The sequence below is a fragment of the Schistocerca piceifrons genome, chromosome 1 (assembly GCF_021461385.2).
Source record: "Schistocerca piceifrons isolate TAMUIC-IGC-003096 chromosome 1, iqSchPice1.1, whole genome shotgun sequence".
NCBI classification, from domain to species: domain Eukaryota; kingdom Metazoa; phylum Arthropoda; class Insecta; order Orthoptera; family Acrididae; genus Schistocerca; species Schistocerca piceifrons.
The window spans coordinates 800,183,152-800,209,408 of NC_060138.1; the positions used below are offsets into that span (position 1 = coordinate 800,183,152).

Sequence of the window (26,257 nt, forward strand, 5' to 3'; positions counted from 1 at the left end):
TCATTTCTCATGACATATTCATAAAAACACACAAGAATGGATTTTAGCAACGAATGTAGATTAAAAATGAAGATCTGAGAGTCTTCTATTATACATAACTAGACACATATACAATTTTTTAGCCATCTGTATCTTGTGATACATTATAAATGCAACATGTAAAATATAACTAGGCAGGAAACAGCTTTAACAACAGAAATAAATCTAAAAATTAAGAAAAAAATCACTTGTAGGCCCAAAAACTCTACATTATTGTACCTGACGTGTTCACCTTGATGATTGGTTCTTGGATAATCATGACACTCCTGAAGCCAATTTTCTTTGTTACTTGACTCTGTATTTTGTGGTTTCCATATGTAACTATTAACTCGTACAGTGGTTGTTGACCATACCCAGCTGGCCACCAGGTTTCAACATAATCCTGCAAATAATAGTTGAAAATTAAAATAATATTAAGATAATGTAGCATAGGTGTTAATTTTGTGTCTATGTATTAAACAGCTCCATAACATTTATCAGAAAACAGTAAATTTTTATACTATGCTTTACTAACTGGCATCAAAAGAAATTGTCTTGGGAGATATTAGCACATCTGCTTCTTTCCAAAGCCCAAAGACTTTTCAAAGAAACTGTATGTAACACAGTAACATACATGGTGTTACAAAAAGGTACGGCCAAACTTTCAGGAAACATTCCTCACACACAAATAAAGAAAAGATGTTATGTGGACATGTGTCCGGAAACACTTAATTTCCATGTTAGAGCTCATTTCAGTTTCGTCAGTAAGTACTGTACTTCCTCGATTCACTGCCAGTTGGCCCAATTGAAGGAAGATAATGTTGACTTCGGTGCTTGTGTTGACATGCGACTCATTGCTCTACAGTACTAGCATCAAGCACATCAGTACGTAGCATCAACAGGTTAGTGTTCATCACGAACGTGGTTTTTTGCAGTCAGTGCAATGTTTACAAATGTGGAGTTGGCAGATGCCTATTTGATGTATGGATTAGCACAGGGCAATAGCCATGGCGCGGTACATTTGTATCGAGACAGATTTCCAGAACAAAGGTGTCCCGACAGGAAGACGTTCGAAGCAATTGATCAGCGTCTTAGGGAGCACGGAACATTCCAGCCTATGACTTGCGACTGGGGAAGACCTAGAATGACAAGGACACCTGCAATGGACGAGGCAATTCTTCGTGTAGTTGACGATAACCCTAATGTCAGCGTCAGAGAAGTTGCTGCTGTACAAGGTAACGTTGACCACGTCACTGCATGGAGAGTGCTACGGGAGAACCAGTTGTTTCCGTATCATGTACAGCATGTGCAGGCACTATCAGCAGCTGATAGGCCTCCACAGGTACACTTCTGTGAATGCTTCATTCAACAATGTGTCAATCCTCATTTCAGTGCAAATGTTCTCTTTACGGATGAGGCTTCATTCCAACGTGATCAAATTGTAAATTTTCACAATCAACATGTGTGGGCTGATGAGAATCCGAGAATCCGCACGCAATTGTGCAATCACGTCATCAACACAGATTTTCTGTGAACGTTTGGGCAGGCATTGTTGGTGATGGCTTGATTGGGCCCCATGTTCATCCACCTACGCTCAATGGAGCATGTTATCACGATTTCATACGGGATACTCTACCTGTGCTGCTAGAACATGTGCCTTTGTGCCTTTACAAGTACGACACAACATGTGGATCATGCATGATGGAGCTCCTGCACATTTCAGTCGAAGTGTTCATACGCTTCTCAACAACAGATTCTGTGACCGATGGATTGGTAAGGCGGACCAATTCCATGGCCTCCACGCTCTCCTGACCTCAACCCTCTTGACTTTCATTTATGGGGGCATTTGAAAGCTCTTGCCTTCGCATCCCCGGTACCAAATGTAGAGACTCTTCATGCTGGTATTGTGGACAGCTGTGATGCAATACACCATTCTCCAGGGCTGCATCAGCGCATCAGGGATTCCATGTGACGGAGGGTGGATGAATGTATCCTCGCTAACAGAGGACATTTTGAACATTTCCTGTAACAAAGTGTTTGAAGTCATGCTGGTACATTCTGTTGCTGTGTGTTTGCAGTCCATGATTAATGTGATTTGAAGAGAAGTAATAAAATGAGCTCTAACATGGAAAGTAAGTGTTTCCGGACACACGTCCACATATTTTCTTTCTTTGTGTGTGAGGAATGTTTCCTGAAAGTTTGGCCATACCATTTTGTAACACCCTGTATAATAACTAAGTAGATAAAAATTCAATAATATGCAAGTTCTGTAAATCTCCTTTAATTGATTCAAATGTGCTTTCTTGGGAAAAATTGCATACTAAACAAAACACTTTTCTACCTCCTTTCACAAAATTTTATTAATTTTATATGACCTAGCTTTTGGGCTGTAATTCCAATTCCAGTACACAAATGATTTTAAAGATGCAATCCAGCAAAGCTAAACATGTTAGCTTCTTCATCCTTCATTTCTCATTGTACACTATAAAAGTTATCTCTTCTGACTATTTTGACACAGTTGCATTTGTACTGTACAACCAGATGAAATTCATTAAGACAGTATTTACCTAACTAATAAACATACATTTGGAGTAGAGCTTTGTGGACAGGAATGGGTATTTCTGTGATTACCTGTTTACGAATGAAGACACCGTAATTCACCTCCTCTAGAAGTTTCATTGTCTAAAAGGGGTGAATAACCAAAATGTGTCTGCTCACTCAATAATTAATGTCAGATAAACACAGTCATTTTTTTTTATTTATAATATTTATAATTGAGTGTGTCTTTCCCCCTTTGTCAACTGCTCTTAGGACTTCTACATTTATTACATATTTGTCGTTCTGGTTTAAGCAGTGTTCAGCATTGGATGAATCTGTCTTCTTTAGTCTCCAGTTTCTATTGTGTACTATTCATGATGGCAGTTGTTTATCTTTTGAACTGAACAGACTTCTTCCTAATGTCTCTGACACATACAAGAATGTGAAGCAACCCTTTGCCTTTAAAATGTTCTTAACCTTTTAGAAATTTTAGTTATGAAAGGTAACTACACAATTTCTTTTTTGGTGTATCTATTTTATTCACTGGGTACAGTAGAGATCCGGCTTGCTTCCTCAGTTTTTATTGGGGATGCAGTGATTATGTTCAGCTGCTCTTCTGGACAACATTCTGTAAACACAATAACTGCAACCCAATATATATACAACCTTTCACAGAAATGCTTGAGAATATGCCGTATACATCAAAAGAGACTAATTCCGAATTTTTTGAAATTCATATCTGTTAACTTGTTTACCAAAGTGATATTAATGCTGTATTTCCCCTCGAAGTTCAGTTTTTCTTCATGATGTCACTGATCCTTGTGGCAATATTGTGCATTGGTGTCTGTATTGAAGATACCATTGATTGGATTGGTACTGCTGGTTTGTAGAGTTTGGATTAGCCATACAGCCAAGGAGATCTACAATTCATTTGAGGAATCTTCTTACAAACATGTTTAGAAAAGATATTTGAGCACTTCTTTATTAACTGTTTAGCTTGAATCATATTGCAGACAAGGAACTTAAAACTAAGACTGAAAGCAGTAATGATTGTGACTAAAGGAAATGAAGGAGGAGCTATAGTACAGTCAAATAAAGCAGATTATATAAACAAAGTGGAAGAATTTTTCCAGTCAGCGAAGCTACAAAAAGTGCAGAAAGATCCAACAGCTTAATACAATGATCATGCTAAGCAGTTAGTAAATTAGTGCTCCAATGCTTTTTTATAATATGTTGTAAGAGTATTTTTAAATGAATTCTAGAGCTCAACAGCAATATGGCTTATCCAGACTTCATAAAAGGAAGTGCCAATCTGACCACTGGTATCAGCAATAAAGTCACCAGTGCTCAATATGCCATGAGTATTAGCAACACAATGAAGAAAAAAGTGAACTGCAAAGGGAAATATTGCATTAAGAACAGTTAAAATTTAGTAAACAAGTTAACAGAGATGAAGATTTCAGAAAATGCAAAATACATAGCTAAATGAATATATAAATAGCTTGTTCTCAAGCTTGCCATTGAAAAACTGTACAGCTATTTTGTCACAGTTATTGTATTTACATAAAATTAAACCAGAAGAACAGATGAGAATAGTCAATATAACAGAATTTTATTTAAATTGAAATTATTTCTGCTTTTATTACAAATAAATTTACTCAACATAGCCTATGGAGAAAAGTGACCCGACGCTATATTTGAGTTAAAATGAACAGTCAGCATCACAATAATATTTGTTTATTATCCGGGTTGTGTAAAAGCCATCTTCAGAATTTTTGGCCACTATGGCTGGTGTGGGTGGCTCTTCGGTTTTCTTGTGATACCACGAAACAATCATGAGAAAACTAAAGAGCTGCCAGTACCAGCCATAGGGGGCAAAAAATTCTGGAGATTGCTTTTACATAAGTCAAGACTGGTTAATAAACAAATATTATTGATATCGTGACTATTCATTTTGACTTAAATATTACAAATGAGCAAATGGTCTGGCAATGGGATTACTTTTAGCCCCCTTACTTACAGATAAGTTCATGGAAAAGTGGTAGACCATGTTTTCTTTTTTTTTTAAAAAAAAAAGAGAGAGTGAACCACTGGCAAAATATATGCTGTACTGGAAAATCCAGATGCAGTCAGAGACAGTGGCCATATGTGTGAGAGTTACATTTGTGTGAGTGTGAGTGAGTGTGTGTGTGTGTGTGTGTGTGTGTGTGTGTGTATTGTCTAATTCACATATGAAAACTTTTTGGCTGAAAGTTTATTTGTTTAGCAGTCACTTGTTTTGCCTGTCTGAGACTCAACATTTCCGCTATATGGTGAGTACTAATCTATCCTTTCATAATATTGTCATAGACTATACTGATACAGATATATTGATGATATTCTTTGTGTGTGGAAGGGTTTCAATAGACAACTCCATAGGTTCTTGGATAATATGAACCAAGGGCATACTAACATAAAAGTCAGTGTACAATTAGTGGGTTCCACATTTAATTTCCTTGACATCAACTTACAGTTACAAAGTGTAACAATAAATCTAAAATTTACCAGAGGGACTCCTTTACTGATATCCTCTCTACACCCAATGGATAACAAACATGCAGCATTCCATCACATGATTGACCATCTCTTTTCTATTCCCATGCCACTGGCTGGAAGACTATGAACAGGAATAATGAAAACAATAGCTGCACCTAATGAATTTAAATCCAACATTATTTATGACATCACAAACAAAAGAGATAGACCAAAAAAGAAATGGTGCGGTTTCCTTTCATAGCTAAAATTTCTAATAGGATAAACAGCTTCTTAAAACCAAAGGGTTTATCTGTATTTTTCTATGTCTCACAGACATTAGGTAGAAGTTTATTCAGTGCAAAGGATAAACAGCGTGCCATCATTAATAGTTGAGTTTATAACATCATCTACCAAGAGTGTCAGTCCCACTCAATAGGACAAGCTGGGTGGTCAATCCATGCTAGGCTCAAAATACACCACAGAAATTAGAGAGTAAAGAAGACGGATGCATTGTTTACTGAGCATTGCTTAAATCAGAACCACAAATATCTAATAGATATAGAAATCCTACACATAGTGTGGAAAGTGGGAAAAACTCATTCCATTAGAAATATTAGAAATTAAGAAACAATGGTATGTATTCCCCACATTTATTGTTGAATGACGAAACTCAGTTCAATTATTCACCCCTTTTAGATAATGTTGCAACTTCCACATATGAGGGGAAGCTTGGTACTTTTGTTCATAAATAGGTAGTCATAGAAATACATATTCCTGTGTTCTCAGCTCTACTCCAATGTATGTCTATTCATACTTAGAGTAAATACTGTCCTACAGAATGTCATCACATTGTAGAATACAAATGTAACTATGTCAAAATAGTATTAAGCGGTAACTTTTGTAGTGTAAATTGAGAACTGAAAGTTTAGGAAGGTTTCCATCTTTGAAATCGGTTGTGTATTGGAAACCGGGTTTACAGCCTGAAAGCTGGTTAGTATAAAAATAATAAAGTTTTGTTAAACAATGCATAGAAGTGTTTTGTATACTAAATACAATTTGTAACTCTCTTTCTTTCTTAAGCAGTGAAATGGAAGAAAGCCTGATTGAAAGAATATGGACAAGATGATTGATCTTGAAGACATGGTCAACAAAGATAATGTCAGAATCTGAATTGTATAGGTAATATCTCTTTATCTAAATTACATCAAAGACAGCTATGTGCAACTATTCTTCCTTTCTTTAGTCTTCTGTTAGATTTTACATTTAATCATTTAACTAAGTATACAGTTCGTGCTCATATATTGTAGTTGAAGCTGAACTTAAATTTTCAGTACTGCTTGGTCTTCTTTTTAATTATTTGTCCAGCTGATCTTGATAACAAAGCACTGGATTTAACAGATACTTGGGACTTTAAAAAAATCATTATACTGGGTGTAAAAGGTACTACAACAAACTGGGCATCTGCTTATCATTGTTAGTATTTTTCTGACAATGTTACCGTATTTTATTAATGTCTATGAGTATACACTATTTCTCTCACAGTATATGTAAGCAGAAAGATGATGTATCATCTGTCATGCAGATTATATAAGCTCACAGAACACATAAAACTACAATTCACCTAGATCATATAAGAAAGCTTCTCCAACAGACAAATGCACACACAGACACACATATAAGTCAACAGCTTTTCAAAATTGGCAAGCAACACATCATAAGACATGTCTCAGACGCAGTTATTTATTTGCATCAAAGTTATTTGAGTATGCTCTTTCTTTAATAAAAGGAATAAAATATTACCTTAGGGATGGATAAAGATGCTGTGTAACAGTTGTTTATCTGTGTATCCTTTTCCATTTCTACAGATGATATGTTGACAGATTCAACATGTGCCCTGAGAGGGAAAGGCAGTGTCTGAAACTTTCCACCCATGAATGCCTTTACTTGAACAAGCCACTGATCTCTAGCATCAAATATTATTGCTGTTACATCCTCAATGTAAGGCTCAGAATATATTATTACTTCCACACTTTTCCTGTGAAGCAATGATTAGTTTTAATACTAGCAAATCAATTTTTCTGTTCACCAGAAAAGAATTATTTACAATGTGCAGTTTAACAGCTGAAGTGAAGCAGGCCTACTGCAGTCATGAAATCAGAAAAGTTGATACTACATAAGTCATAAACCAGTTTAGTCAAGAAAATAATGTAATTATTGCCAGTATTCCTCAACAGAATAATTGATCACCGGTTGACAGCATTACATCCATTATAATGAGGTTTTATAAATTACAATAGACTGCAACTTACCAAACAGAGGAGGCACTGAGGACTAAAACGGACACATTCAAAAGAAGTTATTGGATATTATGAAGTTATTGGATGAAATCTTTAATAAGAAGTAAACACACACACACACACACACACACACACATTCTTATACACACAACTCACAGGCACATGGCTACTATCATCTCTGAGCTCTGAGGCTCAACTGCAGTGAGTGGTGATCTCGACTAGATTGCTTAGTGGGGGTACAGAATATACATGAGGCAGGGACAGAAATAACAGGGTAAGGATCGGGATAGTTACTGTAGTGCTGCCTGCCTGTGGAAGTGGACAGTGACACGATGGTTGATTGCCACGTGGAGAATTGGGGGGTTGTGTTGGAGGAAGGGGGAGGGTGGGAAGGAGAGAGGAGAAATCCAGTGAGGAGGAAAGGGCTATGGGCTATGCAGATTCACTGGGGGGAGGGGGGGACAGAATAGTAGGTACTGGGGGGAGGGGTGGGGGACAGAATAATAGGTGTTTGTGGTTTGGGCTTTTCTGAATTGCAGATATGGAAACTCTTCCCTGCAAAACATTCATTGTACCATTAACACCCCTGGTTTCAACTTCTGGTGGTCAATGTCCTCCACCTGCCTGTATCCCCAATTACAGCCTGCAGATGTTCTGATGTTGCTCACAGCAGCCCACATTCTGTCCATGCACACTCCCATAGGCAACACTGCAGCATCTTTCCCGATCCCTACCATATGATCCTCCCGTCCCCCATCCCCCCTCCCTCCCCAACTGATGGGTAGGACACTATCCTAATTCATATTGCTAGTAACAAAACTTTAATTTAAAATTTAAAACAGTTGTTAAACTGATATAATAGAACAACAATGAGGGAAAAAACAAAATAAATGTATTAACATACCTAATTCCACACTGTCAACAGTTTACAGTATAGTGGGGAAGTCATCCAAACAGTAACATTACAATGTTGTTGTTGTTGTTGTTGTTGTTGTCTTCAGTCCTGAGACTGGTTTGATGCAGCTCTCCGTGATACTCTATCCTGTGCAAGCTTCTTCATCTCCAAGTACTTACTGCAACCTACATCCTTCTGAATCTGCTTAGTGTATTCATCTCTTGGTCTCCCTCTACAATTCTTACCCTCCATGCTGCCCTCCAATGCTAAATTTGTGATCCCTTGATGCCTCAGAACATGTTCTACCAACAGGTCCTTTCTTCTTGTCAAGTTGTGCTACAAACTCCTCCTCTCCCCAATTCTATTCAATATGTCCTCATTAGTTATGTGATCTACCCATCTAATCTTCAGCATTCTTCTGTAGCACCACATTTCGAAAGCTTCTATTCTCTTCTTGTCCAAACTAGTTATCATCCATGTTTCACTTCCATACATGGCTACACTCCATACAAATACTTTCAGAAACGGCTTCCTGACACTTAAATCTATGCTCAATGTTAACAAATTTCTCTTCTTCAGAAACGCTTTCCTTGCCATTGCCAGTCTACATTTTATATCCTCTCTACTTCGACCATCATCAGTTATTTTGCTCTCCAAATAGCAAAACTCCTTTACTACTTTAAGTGTCTCATTTCCTAATCTAATTCTCTCAGCATCACCCGACTTAATTTGACTACATTCCATTATCCTCATTTTGCTTTTGTTGATGTTCATCTTATATCCTCCTTTCAAGACATTGTCCATTCCGTTCAACTGCTCTTCCAAGTCCTTTGCTGTCTCTGACAGAATTACAATGTCACTGGTGAACATCAAAGTTTTTATTTCTTCTCCATGGACTTTGGTACCTACTCCGAATTTTTCTTTTGTTTCCTTTACTGCTTGCTCAATATACAGATTGAATAACATCGGGGAGAGGCTACAACCCTGCCTCACTCCCTTCCCAATCGCTGCTTTCCTTTCATGCCCCTCGACTATTATAACTGCCATCTGGTTTCTGTACAAATTGTAAATAGCCTTTTGCTCCCTGTATTTTACCCCTGCCACCTTTAGAATTTGAAAGAGAGTATTCCAGTCGACATTGTCAAAAGCTTTCTCTAAGTCTACAAATGCTAGAAATGTAGGCTTGCCTTTCCTTAATCTATTTTCTAAGATAAGTCATAGGGTCAGTACTGCAATTACAATAGCTGGCTAAATTTGGTTTTGTGACTGATGGGAAGATAATGTGTAGCATAAAATAAATAAAGGCACTGTCAGAATATTTAAAGAAAATTTATCATTAAAAAAACAAAAAACCATTGCAGAGGTTTGCAAAATGAAAACTGCAGAGAGGAAAATGCTGGGATCAAATATCAAATTGACAGGAAGCCATTATGCTATATATTTCAAAGAGCTATTCACAATCAAGAACTAAGGCTGCACTGTTACCTGCTGCACTCTCAGTTCAAAAGAGAACGCACAAGTGATGAGAAGCAAAGATTAGTAGAGATTCATGTGTCTGTGAAAAGATACATGCGTGAAGCATACAACAACTACCAGCGTCATACCATAGCAAAAGATCTGGCAGAGAACCTTAGAAAATTCTGGTCCTACGCAAAATTGCTAAGCAGGTCTAAGGCTTCCATTCAGTCCCTAGTTGACCAGTCTGGTGTGGCAGTTGAAGATAGCAAAAATAAAGCTGAAGTTTTAAAATTTCACAATCACGAAATCGTTCACAGAGGAGAATCATACAAACATACTGTAATTTGACCATCAGATTTACTCCAGTATGGATGACATAGTAATAAGCATCCTGCCATAGAGAAACAACTGAAAGATTTGAAACAAAATAAATCACCATGTCCAGATGGAATCCCAATTCAGTACAAAGAGTGCTCTATGGCATTAGTCCCTTACCTCGCCTGCATTTATAATGAATCTCTTGCCCTGAGCAAAGTTCTAAGTGACTGTAAAATAGCACTGGTGACTCCAGTACATAAGAAGGACAGAACAATGGACCTGCAAAATTACAGACCAATATCGCCAACTTCAGTTTGCTGCAGAATCCTTGAACATCTTCTCAGTTCAAATATAATAAACTTTCTTGAAACTGAGAAGCTTATGTCCATGAATCAGCATGGTTTTAGAAAGGATCACTGATGTGAAACTCAATTTGCCCTTTTCTCACATGATATACTGCAAACTATGGATGAAGAGCAACAGGAAGTTGTGCTATATTTCTAGATTTCTGGAAGGCAGTTGACACCACGCCCCATTTCAGCTGTTAATGGAGGTACAAACATAGGGAATAAGTTCACAGATATGTGAGCGATTCAAAGATTTCTTACGCAATAGAACCCAATTGTTGCCCACAATGGCAAGGGTTCATCAGAGACAAGGGTATCATCAGGAGTGCTCCAAGGAAGTGTGACAGGACTACTGTTGTTCTGTATATACATAATTGAATTGACAGACAGGGTGGGCAGCAATCTGCATTTGTTTGCTGATGACACTGTGGTGTATGGTATGGTGTCAAAGTTGATTGACTGTAGGAAGATACAAGATGACTTAGACAACATTTCTACTTTTTGTGATGAATGGCAGCTAGCTCTAAATGTGGAAAAACGTAAGTTGATGCAGATGGAAAGGAAGAACAAACCTGTAATGTTTAGATACAGTATTACTGGGGTCCAGTTTTACAAATCAAGTTGTTTAAATATCTGGGTGTAACGCTGCAAAGAGATATGAAATGTAACAAGCATGCAAAAACAGTGGTACGGAACGTGAATGGTTGACTTCAGTTTATTGTGAGAATTTTAGGAAACAGTGGTTCACCTGTAAAGGAGACTGCATACAGGACCCTGGTGTGACCCATTTTTGAGTACTGCTCAAATGTTTGGGATCCATACCACGTCGGATTGAAGGAAGACAGTGAAGCATTTCAAAGGAGGGATGCTAGATTTGTTACCAGTATGTTTAAACACCACGAAGTGTAATGGAGATGCTTCGAGAACTCAAATGGGAATTCCTGGAGTCAAGGCAACATTCATTTTGAGAAATACTATTGAGAAAATTTACAGAAACAGCATTTGAAGCTGACTGCTGATCAATTCTACTACTGCCAACACACACTGCATTTAAGGACCAACATACACTGTGCCTAAGGACAGTGAAGATTCGATATGAAGATGGAGGCATGTAGATGGTCATTTGTCTCTCGTTCTATTTGCAAGTGGAACAGGAAAAGAAACAGTAGTGGTACAAGGTACCGTCCGCCATGCTCCATATGGTGGCTTGTGGAGTATGTATGTAGATGTAGATGTAGATTATAAAATTCCTCTATGTGTCATACTGACAGCAAACAGCAAGCACTCTGCACCAGAATAAAGAAACACCATGAATTAAGCAAACACTATCAGAAACATGATTAAACAAACAAAAAAAGAAAACAGTATGTATAATAAAATTCAGTTCCCTGGACACTGCAGTTAAAGTCTACGGAATTCACTAAATTCTCTTTTACAGTGTCAGAAAACAAAGTTACTAAAAATGAACAATTAAATATAGTTGAATTTGTGGTATCATTAATTGATACCACCCCACAGGCAACAGAATTGCAAGTTTCTGTTAGACACTGCTAGCGGTCATGTGGAATCTGGCAGGCTGATTGTTACTTTTCCAAAACTTATTTTTGAGATGCTTACTTCCAAATCCCTTTGGATGCACATTCACAAGATTTCTTTATCATTAATACTCATTTTGGCCTCTTAAAATTTCTGGGATTGCTGTTCAGCAGTGCATCCACATCCACCATACTTCAGCACTTTCTGTAGCAGCTGACTGCAAAAGTTCCTTTTAGCTCAAATTATTTAGATGGCACAGTCATATCAGCTCACGCTTCTGAAGAACACATTAGCAACTTTACACTCTACTTAAAGTGTTGTCTGCATCTGGTCTCAAATGTAACAGAGACAAATGTGCGTTTTTTTCAGACTGAACTTGAGTACTTATGGCATGTCATTAATAGCTGAGGTGTTCACCCATTGCAGTCACACTTGCTTGCTATCCATGACCTTCCACCTCCACACAATGTGCAGGAATTGTCTGTGTTAGGGAAACTCTTGTATTCACCTGATTTATCCCTAACACCACTTAAATCATGGATCCCTTGCATCGCTTGTTCCTTTTATTTGTTCACAAGAGTGTCAGTTTGCTTCCCAGAAGTTGAAAGATGCTTTGCTTAGTGATTGATATCTTGTTCCTTTTCATCTAGCCAAATGTGTGGCCTTAGCTGTGGATGCTTCCTGTTGTGGCATTTTGAAGTTTTGTCACATAAATACGATTCTGTTGACAGACCAACTGCCTTTGCTTCAAAGTTGTTGAACAGAGCCCAGTGTAATTATTCACACATTGAAAAAGAGACTCTTGCCATTGTGTGTGGTGTCACTAAGTTTCACCAGTATCTTTTTGGCACAAAATACCAATACAAGATTGTGTACCAGCCCACTTCTAAGCATGCCAATGCAGATACTGTTTTTTTGCCTCTTTTTTGACCCAGATTCAACATTCAGTGACTCCTCTGCTTACTGTTGCTACACTGATGCAAAAGACACAGATGCTTTGCATAGCTTTCCACTTAATCACTGGAAAATTACTCAGGTCACAGCCATGTATCCTGATTTGCAGATTATGTTGCACTACATCCACACTGGTTGGCCATATTCAGCCAGACAGATTCTTAGCTCAGTGGTTCACCGATACTTTTCCCGTTGGCACACACCTGCAGTTCATCAAGGTGTCATTTTGCTTCACACTACTAATGACCGGTCACATGTTGTGGTTCCCCAAGCTGTCCACCCTGACATGCTTCGTTCGCTACTCTAAGATCACTGGCTCATTGTTCGCACCAAGCTGTCATGTGACACTGTTGCACTTGAAACAATCTGGATGCACAAATCAAACAGTTGACTTCTCAGTGCCAAGCCTGTGCTGAACATCGGTCAGCTCTTCTCAGCAGTTCTTTGAATGGCCCAAACATGAAGCACCTTGGCAATGTTTGCACTTGGAATTCATGGGTCCTTACTGGAATATAGTCCACGGCTCGTGGTCTTGTGGTAGCATTCTTGTTTCCTATGCACGGGGTCCCGGGTTCGATTCCCGGTGGGGTCAGGGATTTTCTCTGCCTCAAGATGACTGGTGTTGTGTGTCCATCATCATTTCATCATCATTGACTCTCAAGTCACCAAAGTGGCGTCAGCTAAAAAGGACTTGCACTTTTGGTGGCCGAACACCCCGCATGGAGGCTCCTGGCCAACAGTGCCATACGATCATTTCATTTCACTGGAATATACATTGACTCAAAGTCGTTGATGCTTTTAGCAAATTCCCCTTTGTTGTTCTAATGCATTCTGCTACAGCTCATTCCACAATCCAGGTGCTGTCGTCAATCTTTTGCACTGAGGGATTTCCAGAAATGATTGTGACTGACAACAGATCTCAATCTGCTGCTGCCAAGTTTGAACAGTTCTGCATCACCTCCAGCATCAACCACATCATGAGTGCGACATTCCACCTGCAGTTTAACAGTGAAGCTGAATGCTTTGTATGAACATTTAAGCAACAGATGCCTCCCACACAGAGGATCACGCTTTGTTGCTATTCTTCTCTTCCTACTGCTCTCAGCCATGTGACGGACCTCACTGATGGAGCTGTTACATAAGCTGGTGCCACTGCATCTTGCTTCAGTTGCTGCACCCACCACAGTGGGCAATGTTCCCTCTGCTCAGACAGGCAAAGTATCAAACTAATGAACAGGTCTTTTACAAATTGTATGGCACACAGAGGCGCTGGGAGCAAAGTGCCATTGTATGCCTTCTCGGATGAACTCTTTTTACAGCAGGGACCAAGAGAATTGCTGAGACACCACCGAATCAAATTCATCCATGTGAATTGCATGATCCTATTGCAGGCTTTGTGCCTCCAGATTTAGTGCCTGCCTAGACTCAGTGGCACCATCAGTGCCAGTCCCGGAGCCAACGGAAGCCGATGCGCTTTCACAGTCATCGCCGTCTCAATAGCTACCATTGTCTTGGAATTGGCCCCTCTTCCTGGCAGCTTTTCTACATGCCACCTAGGGACCCTCTGCAGTCATCAAGATGCTTCCATCTTTGTTTGCTGCTCTGCATTTGGATATGGGTGAGCACCCTCTACCTGGTTTCTCAGTTGGTGTTTCCAGGCAGGCTCTGGAGAGGAGCTTGGCAGCTACCTTAGTTTCGGTTCTCATCTCCTCATTGTCACCTGCATCCAGCCATCCCCCCATCACTAATCCCCACTACACAACAACAGTGAAGAGGTTTGAGGGGGAGGGATGTGGTATCATGTATCAATATCACCATATGGGCATCAGACGGTTGGTAATGGAATTGCAAGTTTCCAACCAAACACTGATAGCAGTCACGTGGGATCTGGTGGGCCCAATGGTACATGCCTACTGAGCTACACCTGCAACAGCTCTTGACTGTATGCACACACTGCTGCCACAATATAGGATGGCCAGTGGCAGCCACTCATCCCCTCTCATGCTTGGAGCCTCTTCGCTATATGATTCTGTGCAGATGCTTCCTAGTCACAGCTCTGACACTATCATTCATGCTGTAATGCCAGAAGCCTCTTTCTTATTGACACCGAGAGCTGGACTCTAGTTCTTGCTGCATTATTTGTAATGAGTCTTTGTATGCTTTGAGAAATATAAGTTTAATAAATCCCCTGTTTGTTGTTTAACTTGTTCACTGATCATTTCTGCTCCTGTCCAGCTTTCCTATGATGACAGTTGCTGCATCACTCCACAGCCCACCTCTCCTTACCACTGTGTAGGAAGTTTTACACAACAGAATTCATCTTGATCAGATAGATATTGTAGGTGTTGAAAAGGGACAACATTTCAATTAAACCACCACTAAAGAGATTACAAAATGATTAACAAAGTACGCCAAGTATCAAAATTTACTAGCTTTATGTGATTGCCTTTTCAATGTCTTGTAGTCAATGAATAAAGGTGTATTTCCTAAAACAGTAACTTATGCAATAATGACACCAACAAGAGTGTAAATTACAAAATAATGGGCATTCAATATGTAATGAAACACATTTTTTTCTTGTCCAATTTTGGTTGAAAGAATGCAGAATTTGTCATGGGACATCATGGAATATTCCAACTTCAGCCCACATAGCTTCATGAAGTTCCGATAGGTGACGACGCAATACGTAACTTCCAAAATGTTGTCTGTAATGGATGTGCATTCCAAGCACATAGCCGTCATTGAGTTTCTTCTGGCAAAAAGCCAGAGCATCACAGATATTCATATGTGCTTTCAGAATGTCCACAAAGACCTTACAGTGAACAAAGGTATGGTGAGTCATTGGACAAAGCATCTGTCATCATTGCAACAAGGTTGTGTAAATGGCTCTGATCTCCTGCATGCTGGAAGGCTGCACACAGCTGTGACTCCTACAATGTTGGAACATGTAGACACTCTCATCTGAGGTGACAGATAGGTCACATTCAAACACCTCACTGCACAACTGGACATTTCCGTTGGTAGTCCTGACACATTTGTCCACCAGTTGGGGTACTCAAAACTGTTTCCACTGGGTTCCTTGCTGCCTTACAGAACATAAAGAGCAATGAAAGACCATCATTGTGGAATTTTGTGCACATTACAAAGTTGATCAAGACAATTTTTTGTTAAAAATTTTCAAAGGTGACAAAAAAATACAAAAAGACAAATGAATTTCTTCTCCATGAAAATGAAAGACCTCACACAAGCCCATGCATCCGATAGTAGCTCATCTTCAGGCTGCTACCTTGGGTTTTAGTGGTGGCAGAGAACCTGGAGCATCACATGGGATACCTCAGGAGTTGCTTGTTTTGCTCTTGGGCTATGCTGCCGAGGCAGCTCATAGCATACCCAACATGGTGAATCCACCCTCAATGCATAGTGAGTGGAGGGTGATAATGCACTCGCATTGCTTGAGGCTGAGGGCCAATGTGAAAACTGAGAAAATTCTGGTCCTATGCAAAACTACTAAGAGGGTCTAAGATTTCCATTCAGCCCCTTGTTGACCAGCCTTGTGTGGCAGTTGAAGATAGAAAACAAAACACAAAGTTTTAAATTTCACATTCAAGAAATTTTTCACACAGGAGAATCATACAAATATACTGTCATTTGACCATCAGACAGATTCCCTTAATAGAAGACATAGTAAGAACATCCCTGTCATAGAGAAACAATTGAAAGATTTGAGAGAAAATTAATCACCGGGCCTGGGTGGAAACCCAATTCAGTTTTACAAAGAGTACTCTGTGGCATTGGCACCTTACTAAGCCTGCATTTATCATGATCTCTCACTCTGAGCAAAGTGCCAAGCAACTAGAAAAAAGTGCTGGTGACTCCAGTATATAAGAAGGCTAGAACAATGGACCCACAAAACTACAGACCAATAACCCTAACTTTGGTTTTCTGCAGAATCCTTGAACATATTCTCAGTTTGAATATAATAAATTTTTCTGAGACTGAGAAGCTTATGACCATGAATCAGCATGGTTTTAGAAAGCATTGCTTGTGCAAAACTTAGCTTTCCTATAACATTACTTTTTTTTATACATATATATATATGAAAGGTGTACAACTTTGATTCCATCATTTTTTCTCCAGCACTTGAAGCTTTAATGAAACAAATTGGTTACACATGTGTCATTCAAAGTATTTTCCATCGCTGGCCACTACTTTCTCCCATCGTTCGGGTGCTGTATGAATCCCGCATTGAAAAAATTTTTCATCTTTTGAAGCAATCCACGAATCGATCCAATTTGTGACTTCATGAGATCGGAAGTGTTGGTCAGCCAGGCCATGCGCCATTGATCTAAACAGGTGATAGTCAGAAGGAGAAATGTCTGCAGAATACAGCAAGTGGGGTAGGACTTCCCATTTTAAAGTTTCTGAGTACATTATGACCTCTTTTGCAACTTAAGGTCGAGCACTGTCATGTTGCAAAATCACTTTATCGTACCTCTTGCTGTATTGCAGCCGTTTGTCTTTTAATGCTGTGCTCAAATGCATTAACTGCATTCAATAACGAGCACCTGTGATGGTTTCACTTGGTTTTAACACCTTATTGTACACGATGCCAAGCTGGTCCCACGAAATGCAGAGCAAGATCTTGGAGCCATGAATATTCGGTCTGGCCGTTGACGTGGAAGCATGGCCAGGATATCCCCACAATTTTTTGCATTTAGGGTTATCGTAATGAACCCATTTTTCATCCCCGGTCACAATGTGATGCAGAAATCCCTTCTGTTTTTGCCTCTGAAGCAACTGTTCACAAACACACAAACGCCATTCAATGTCACTTGGTTTCAGCTCACATCGGACCCAAGTTCCTTCTTGCCCATAGCCTTGAGATGTTTTGAAATGTCTTGCTGTGTCACTCAGACTAATCATGCCAATTCTTCTTGAGTTTGATGCAAGTCTTCACTCAGCAATGTCTCCAATTTTGCATCTTCAGAAACATTCTCCCTTCCGCCACTATGCCGGTCTACAAAGTTAAAATCACTGCTCTTGAAGTGTTGAAACCACACACAACACATTCTTTCACTAATAGCATCCTTACCATATGTACTTGAGAGCATTCAATGAGACTCAGCCACTGTTTTCTTCATACTGAAACAAAACAGTAAACCTCTCGAAAACGATGAGAATTAGGCTCGTAAACTGACATTTTCAATCAAGAAAACTTCATGATGCAGACACAAATCGACTAATGTTTGAATGAGGTTATGTTGACTGAGCTCCAAGCTAACTGCCTGACATCTGCGATCTGTTTCTTTCGACCGCTACTTACTGTTGTTGCCACCTATTGGCAAATGGCGGGAGCAAAGTTGTACACCTTGTAGAAGTAGCCAATACCACGATTAATGCAGAATCTGGTACAGACGAACATTCTCGGCTGCTTAACTGAATGAACATTATATGACTTTGTATACGATGTGTTATGTTTAGGGCTAAAATACGTAAAAAGAAATTAATTTGTTAGTACTCTGTACATACAGTTAAAATTGTTCTTTTTTCAAAAATATTTGAAATTAAGGAATTTCTGGCACATTTAAAATTCATATTATTAATTGTACAATCTAACACTAATCATTAAATTTATTTCTGGATTCATTTACAAAATAATGATATGTTTTAGTTAAAATTCTTATTTGGTCAAGAAAGTTTGTAAACTCTTTTGCTTTGCAAACTCTTTGGAACATTGTGAGTACCGCAAAACATTAGGAGTAGTAGGCATGCCTCTGATGAAAATGCACGTGTATTTCTAACTTTGTCAACAACAGTGTAAATTAGTATTCTGAAATGGAGATTGTGAAGTCATTATGATTTAGAAGAATGGGATAAAATAAAATTATAGCAACAGATAATTCTTCATCAGTTATTTAATCATCAAAAACCCACAACATTAAATCAAAATTTCAGCAAGAAGAATGTACCCCTAGACACAATAAGTGGAGCCAACAACAAGAAGAGGAGAAAATGAAGATAAGTAAAAAGTTTTTCTTATGCCTATGGAAGCTTTCAAAACTTTTATAGACAGAGAATTTTAATATTGATGTGTGGGACGGATTCAGGCAGATTCCATATTTCTAAATTTCCAGAAGCCATTTGACAAGGTGGTCAAGGCGCTCCATTACAGGCTGTTAATGAAGGTATGAGCACATGGAATAAGTTCACAGATATGTGAGTGGCTTGATGACTTCTTAAGTAATAGAACCTAGTATGTTATCCTCAATGGCAGGTGTTCATCAGAGACAAGGGTATCATTAGGAGTACTTCAGGTAAGTGTGACAGGACTGCTGTTGTTCTCTATAGACATAAATGATTTGCTGGATGGGCTGGGCAGCAAACTGCAGTTGTTTGCTGATGATGCTGTGGTGTTTGGTAAGACATTGAAGTTTAATGACTGTAGGAAGATACAAGAGGGCTTAGACAAAATTTCTACTTGGTGTGATGAATGGCACCTAGCTCTGAATGTAGGAAAATCTAAGTTCATGCAGATGAGTAGGAAGAACAAGCCTACAATGTTCAGATACAGCAGTGTACTACTTGACACAGTCTTGTCATTTAAATATCTGGGCATAATGTTGGAAAGCAATATGAAATGAAACGAGCGTGTGAGGACTGTGGTAGCGAAGGTAAATGGTCAGCTCCGGCTTATTGGGAGAGTTTTGCGAAAGTATAGTTGATCTGTTAAGAAGACCACATATAAGATGTTGGTATGATCTATTCCTGAATACTGTTCGAGTGTTTGGGATCTGTACCAGGTCAGATTGAAGGAGCAATTCACAGGTGAGCTGTTTGATTTGTTACTGGTAGGTTCAATCAAGATTTAAGGGTTACAGAGATGCTTCAGAAACTCAAATGGGAATTCCTGGAGGGACAAAATTGTTCTTTTTGAAGAACACTACTGAGAAAGTTTAGAGAATCGGCATTTGAAGCTGACTACCGAATGACTCTACTGCTGCCAACATACATTTCATGTAAGGACCACAAAGGTAAGATATGAGAAATTAGGGCTGATATGGAGGCATATAGACAGTTATTTTTCCCTCACTCTATTTGAGAGTGAAACAGGAAAGGAAATGACCAGTAGTCGTACGGGGTACTCTCCACCAAGCACCATAAGGTAGTTTGCGGAGTATTTGTGTAGACGTAGATGTGGAAAACTTCATTGGACTGTTCTTCTTCATCCACCCTACAGCCTAAATATTGCACCTTCCAACTCCCATCTGTCTGCCCCAATGAAGGGTGCACTCCAAAGAATGCAGTATATGAAGGTTATTGATGCAGCAAGACAATGGCTCCTACATCGACCAGTAGATTTGTACCACATAGCCATACATGCTGCCCCAGAAAGTTGGCATTAGGCCATTGCACTGAATTGAGATTATGTTAAAAAATAGGATTTTGTATCCAAAAGAGTGGGGAATAATGTGGTGCATTAGACTTCTGAATAAAACCAACTTGCTTATATTACTTATTATATGTCCCTTGTACATACTCATTTTACACCATTCAGTCTATTTGAAAATGTTTTGAAAATGTGGTTCACAACCAATAATTGGCAGTCAGATCAACAGACAGCCCATAAAGAACTCATAATGGATGTATATAAAATAAGGCATCTCTCATGCACAATATTAGATCTACTTCAGTTATTGCCACATGCAAATGATAACCTACAACATGATGTAATAACAGTCTGTACTACACTAACACTTGTGGAAATGAAAATAAACTCAAGTTGGCTCAAAAATCAGTGTGATAATCTTCAATGTGGTTCATAGTATGAGAGCTCAGAATCATCAACTGAATGAAAAAGTAATAAATCCACTCTGGCTCTCACTCTCAAATAAACCTAAATTGTGAGCAGTTACTAAAAGTGGGTAGAAACAAACACTGGTAATAGCAACATACATACCGGGAATACAGAAATATTTATTAATCAGTCAGAAACACCACTTAATATTGTATTTTCTCAAAGAGACACTATAATTGCATATGGGGGACTTCAATACAAATCTTATGAATGAATGTAGACTGAAAGATCAGTTTTTAAACTTCTTATGTAACCTCAATGTACACTGATGGGAAAAAAAACTGCAGCACCAAGGAGGAGTTAAGCGACACAAAAGTTGGAAGATGTCTTTCTACGTCTGAAAGATTATGTCTATCAAAAGTCCATGCCAGTTGCGAAAGAGTGATGCTACTAGTACCACTATGAGGATAGAAATCAGGGTTGCTTTAAATACATGCTGTAGCAGTCATGGGCATTAGTTATCTTTGAGATTGGATGTGGTGACTTGATGTTAGTCAAGAATAACAAGATACCATTATCAACACCTCACCAAGTTTGAACAAGTTCATGTAATAGGGCTACAAGAAGCTGGACGTTCCTTCTGCAATATTGCAGAAAGACTTGGAGGAATGTAGCCACTGTATATTACTGCTCACAGCAGTGGTCATGAGAATGTACAGTAGCAAGAACACTGGGCTTCAGACCACAACATGGCACTACCGAGAGCGAAGACCCTAATTTTCGGTGTATGGCTCTGGCACATCATAATGCATCTGCAGCAGCACTTTGATTGGCGGTTGGCACCAATGTGACATGACAAAGTGTTACCAATCAGTTACTTCAAGGACTGCTCTGAGCCAAACACCCTGTAGCATGCATTTTATTGACACCAAACAAATGCCATTTGCAACTTGAGTGGTGTCAAGTGAAAGTTCACTGGAGGGCAAGGTGGAGGTCTGTTGTGTTTCCTGATGAAAGCTGTTTTTGACTCACTGGCTGTGGTGGCTGTATGTTGGTTAGAGGAGGCAAACTGAGAGCCTGCAGCCAACCTGTCTGCATGCTAGACACACTGGACCTCCACCTAGAGTTATGGTCTGCAGTGCCATTTCATGTGACATCAGGAGCATTCTCATAGTTATTACACACACCATGACTGCAAATTTGTATGTCAGTCTGGTGATTTGACCTGTTATGCTGCCATTTATGAAGAGCATTCCAGAGGGTATTTATCGATAGGTTAATGCTCACTGACATACCTCTGCTGTAACCCAACATGCTCTACAGAGTGTTGACATGTCACCTTGGCATGTTCGATCACCAAATCTGTCTCCAATGAAGCATATATTGGACATCATTGGATGACAACTCCAGCATCATCCACAGAGAGCATTAATCATCCTTGTATTGACCAACCAAATGTAACAGGCATGGAACTACATCCCACAGACTGACATCCAGTGGCTGTAAAACACAATGCATGCACATTTGCATACTTGCATTCAACATCCTGTCAGCTACACCTTTTACTAATGCACCAGAATTTCACATTTGTAGAGGCTTATCTCTCACTTACATTAATCTTGCAATAGTAATCACATAAATACACTCCTGGAAATGGAAAAAAGAACACATTGACACCGGTGTGTCAGACCCACCATACTTGCTCCGGACACTGCGAGAGGGCTGTACAAGCAATGATCACACGCACGGCACAGCGGACACACCAGGAACCGCGGTGTTGGCCGTCGAATTGCGCTAGCTGCGCAGCATTTGTGCACCACCGCCGTCAGTGTCAGCCCGTTTGCCGTGGCATACGGAGCTCCATCGCAGTCTTTAACACTGGTAGCATGCCGCGACAGCGTGGACGTGAACCGTATGTGCAGTTGACGGACTCTGAGCGAGGGCGTATAGTGGGCATGCGGGAGGCCGGGTGGACGTACCGCCGAATTGCACAACACGTGGGGCGTGAGGTCTCCACAGTACATCGATGTTGTCGCCAGTGGTCGGCGGAAGGTGCACGTGCCCGTCGACCTGGGACCGGACCGCAGCGGCGCACGGATGCACGCCAAGACCGTAGGATCCTACGCAGTGCCGTAGGGGACCGCACCGCCACTTCCCAGCAAATTAGGGACACTGTTGCTCCTGGGGTATCGGCGAGGACCATTCGCAACCGTCTCCATGAAGCTGGGCTACGGTCCCGCACACCGTTAGGCCGTCTTCCGCTCACGCCCCAACATCGTGCAGCCCGCCTCCAGTGGTGTCGCGACAGGCGTGAATGGAGGGACGAATGGAGACGTGTCGTCTTCAGCGATGAGAGTCACTTCTGCCTTGGTGCCAATGATGGTCGTATGCATGTTTGGCACCGTGCAGGTGAGCGCCACAATCAGGACTGCATACGACCGAGGCACACAGGGCCAACACCCGGCATCATGGTGTGGGGAGCGATCTCCTACACTGGCCGTACACCACTGGTGATCATCGAGGGGACACTGAATAGTGCACGGTACATCCAAACCGTCATCGAACCCATCGTTCTACCATTCCTAGACCGGCAAGGGAACTTGCTGTTCCAACAGGACAATGCACGTCCGCATGTATCCCGTGCCACCCAACGTGCTCTAGAAGGTGTAAGTCAACTACCCTGGCCAGCAAGATCTCCGGATCTGTCCCCCATTGAGCATGTTTGGGACTGGATGAAGCGTTGTCTCACGCGGTCTCCACGTCCAGCACGAACGCTGGTCCAACTGAGGCGCCAGGTGGAAATGGCATGGCAAGCCGTTCCACAGGACTACATCCAGCATCTCTACGATCGTCTCCATGGGAGAATAGCAGCCTGCATTGCTGCGAAAGGTGGATATACACTGTACTAGTGCCGACATTGTGCATGCTCTGTTGCCTGTGTCTATGTGCCTGTGGTTCTGTCAGTGTGATCATGTGATGTATCTGACCCCAGGAATGTGTCAATAAAGTTTCCCCTTCCTGGGACAATGAATTCACGGTGTTCTTATTTCAATTTCCAGGAGTGTATGTTACCTAGACAAATGCATTCCCAAAATTTCATCACTCTACATTAATTATTTTTTGGTATTGTGACTTTTTCTGTTAGTTTCTTTCCCCATATATATAAATCTACAAGAATAACAAGTAACACAAACAGTTTTATAGATAATGTATTTCCAAATGTACGACCTACAGAAGTAGAAATAAGAAATAGTGATTTAGTTAATATAAAAATGAAAATAATCAATTTTTGACGATATAATGTAAGTATATGGATAAGAAAAGCTACTCACCTAAAAGTGAGCTGAATTAATCATATCTTTTTAATGAATAAGAACAGGCATGTTGCCTAGACCATGAAGTGCAGAAGGAGTTTTAAATAGCACGTCATTGTAATAATATCAACAGTTTCAGGATGAGTGATGTTAAGGTGGGCAGAGGTAGAGGCGGTTGTGGGGCAGGGGCTAGCAGAAATTGAGGCTAGCAGTGTTGTGAGGGTGAAGGATGTGTTGAAGGACAATCCTATACTTCTGCAGGTCTAAATCCTCACTAACCCCTTCCCCACACTCATCACCACTCTTGCTCTATGACCTTAACCCTAACATAAGCCATTTTGCATTCACACCCTCCTCTCCACAGTTTCCCCCTACCTTTTTCTATCTCCCCCTCCCATTTCACACCTCTACATCATTGTGCACTGCACACAACTCTGCTTCCTGCAGAAGGAATGAGCTCACTGGAGCCACATTCCTATCCATGGGCATGGTGTCTGTCCATCCCAGTCACCAACCACCCTTCTCCAACCATCTATCCCACTCTCTGCCTCCTTTCTCCCTTCATCCTCTCCACCTGACACAACTCCTCATCCTAGTCAAGCTGCAGAGCCAGTACAGTGTAGTATGGTGGGTCAACACATCCATTCAAGTGTACATGTACTCTGTAGCCCTGAAGAGGGATTCATCCAAAAGCTAATGACATTCTCACTCTTGTTTAAGTGGTTTTCAATGACTCAGGACCTCAACTATACAGTGAGTTGTTACCTTTACTTCTGTCATTATTCATATTCCACTAAGGGATTATCATATTTGTTTTAGATTTTTGTTTGGATATGTACTGGTGGGAAAAAAATCACATCACAAAGAAGGAGTTCTGTGACATAAACGAAAGCTGGTATGGGTATTCCTATATCTGAAAGATGATGTCCATTCAGATTTTGCACCAGCCACATAAGAGTGGCACTGGTAGTGTCACTATGAGGATCCAAATCAGGTTTGCTTTAAATACGCATTGTACTGGTCATAAGCATTAGTTACCTTTGACATTGGACATGATGAGCTGATGTTAGTCAAGAATGCCTTTAAAGTGACAAAGACGCCATCATCAACACTTCACTGAGTTTGAACAAAGTCTCATAACAAGACTATGAGAAGCAGGATATTACTTCTGTGATACTACAGAAAGGCTTTGCTGGAATGTAGCCATTGTACATGGTTGCTGGCAGCAGTGATCACAAGAATGTATGGCTACAAGAAGACTGGGCTCCAGGTGGCTACATGGAACTACTGAGAGGGAACACCAATGTGTACTGCGTATGGTTCTGGTGCATCATACTGTATCTGCAGCACTATTTTGAGCAGCAGTTGGTACCACAGTGACACAATGAACTTTTACAAATTGGTTACTTCAAGGACAATTCCAAGCCCTGTAACATGCATTTCACTGACTCCAATCCACCACTGTTTGTGATTTCAGTGGTGTCAAGTGAGAGGGCAACATGGAGGTCTGTTATGTTTTCTGATGAAATCTGCTTCTGCCTTGGCACTAGTAATGGCCATTTGTTGATTAGAATGAGGTCAATTGAGGGCCGGCAGCCAACCTATCAGCATGCTAGACACACTGAACCTACACCTGAAGTTATGGCCAGGGATGCAGTTTCATATAACAACAGGTTACTCCACATACACTGACTGCAAAATTGTATGTCAGTCTTGTGATTAGACCTGTTGTGCTGCCATTCACGGACAGCATTCCAGGGGGTGTTTTCCAACAGAATACTGCTCACCACATACCACTGTCGTAACTCAACACGCTCTACAGAGCATCGAAGTGTTGCCTTGGCCTGCTCAATCATCAGATCTGTCTCCATTGAAGCACATATGGGATATCATTGGATGACAACTCCAGCATCATCCACGTTTACATGCTTGCATTCAGCATTCTGGCAGTTACACCAGTTATTAATGCATAGTGCTCCTCAGTATCAATGTAATTAATTTCAACAAATACTGTTTCAGGGAAGCTGTAGCTTTATTTGCAAAATGCTGAATAAATTCCATACAAGGAGCAAAGTTTTTTTAGAAAAAACAAAGAACACAAATATAGCAAACAACAAACAACAGTCTCTATTTTCTTTCACAGAATAAACAATAATGTGCACTGTGTGCTGAATCTGGTGATGACGATTCCCACACAGCCCCTCTGTGGTTTATTGGAGTTCCAGGGACGTTAGGATACTTGTATGATATGCATCTGCCAGCTTTAGAACATC

The 26,257-nt window shown here is 40.3% G+C and overlaps 1 protein-coding gene across 1 annotated transcript in view; it reads right to left on the reverse strand.

Annotated features, from left to right (window-relative positions):
* The window catches only part of LOC124789643 (beta-mannosidase), a 244,783-nt gene that overhangs the window by 107,909 nt on the left and 110,617 nt on the right, over positions 1–26,257 (reverse strand). Inside the window, exons 6-7 of the mRNA XM_047257076.1 lie at positions 6,871–7,105; positions 259–421 (exon numbers count right to left, since the gene is read on the reverse strand). Coding sequence (XP_047113032.1) covers positions 259–421; positions 6,871–7,105 — 398 coding nt within the window. The remainder of the gene's footprint in view (positions 1–258; positions 422–6,870; positions 7,106–26,257) is intronic.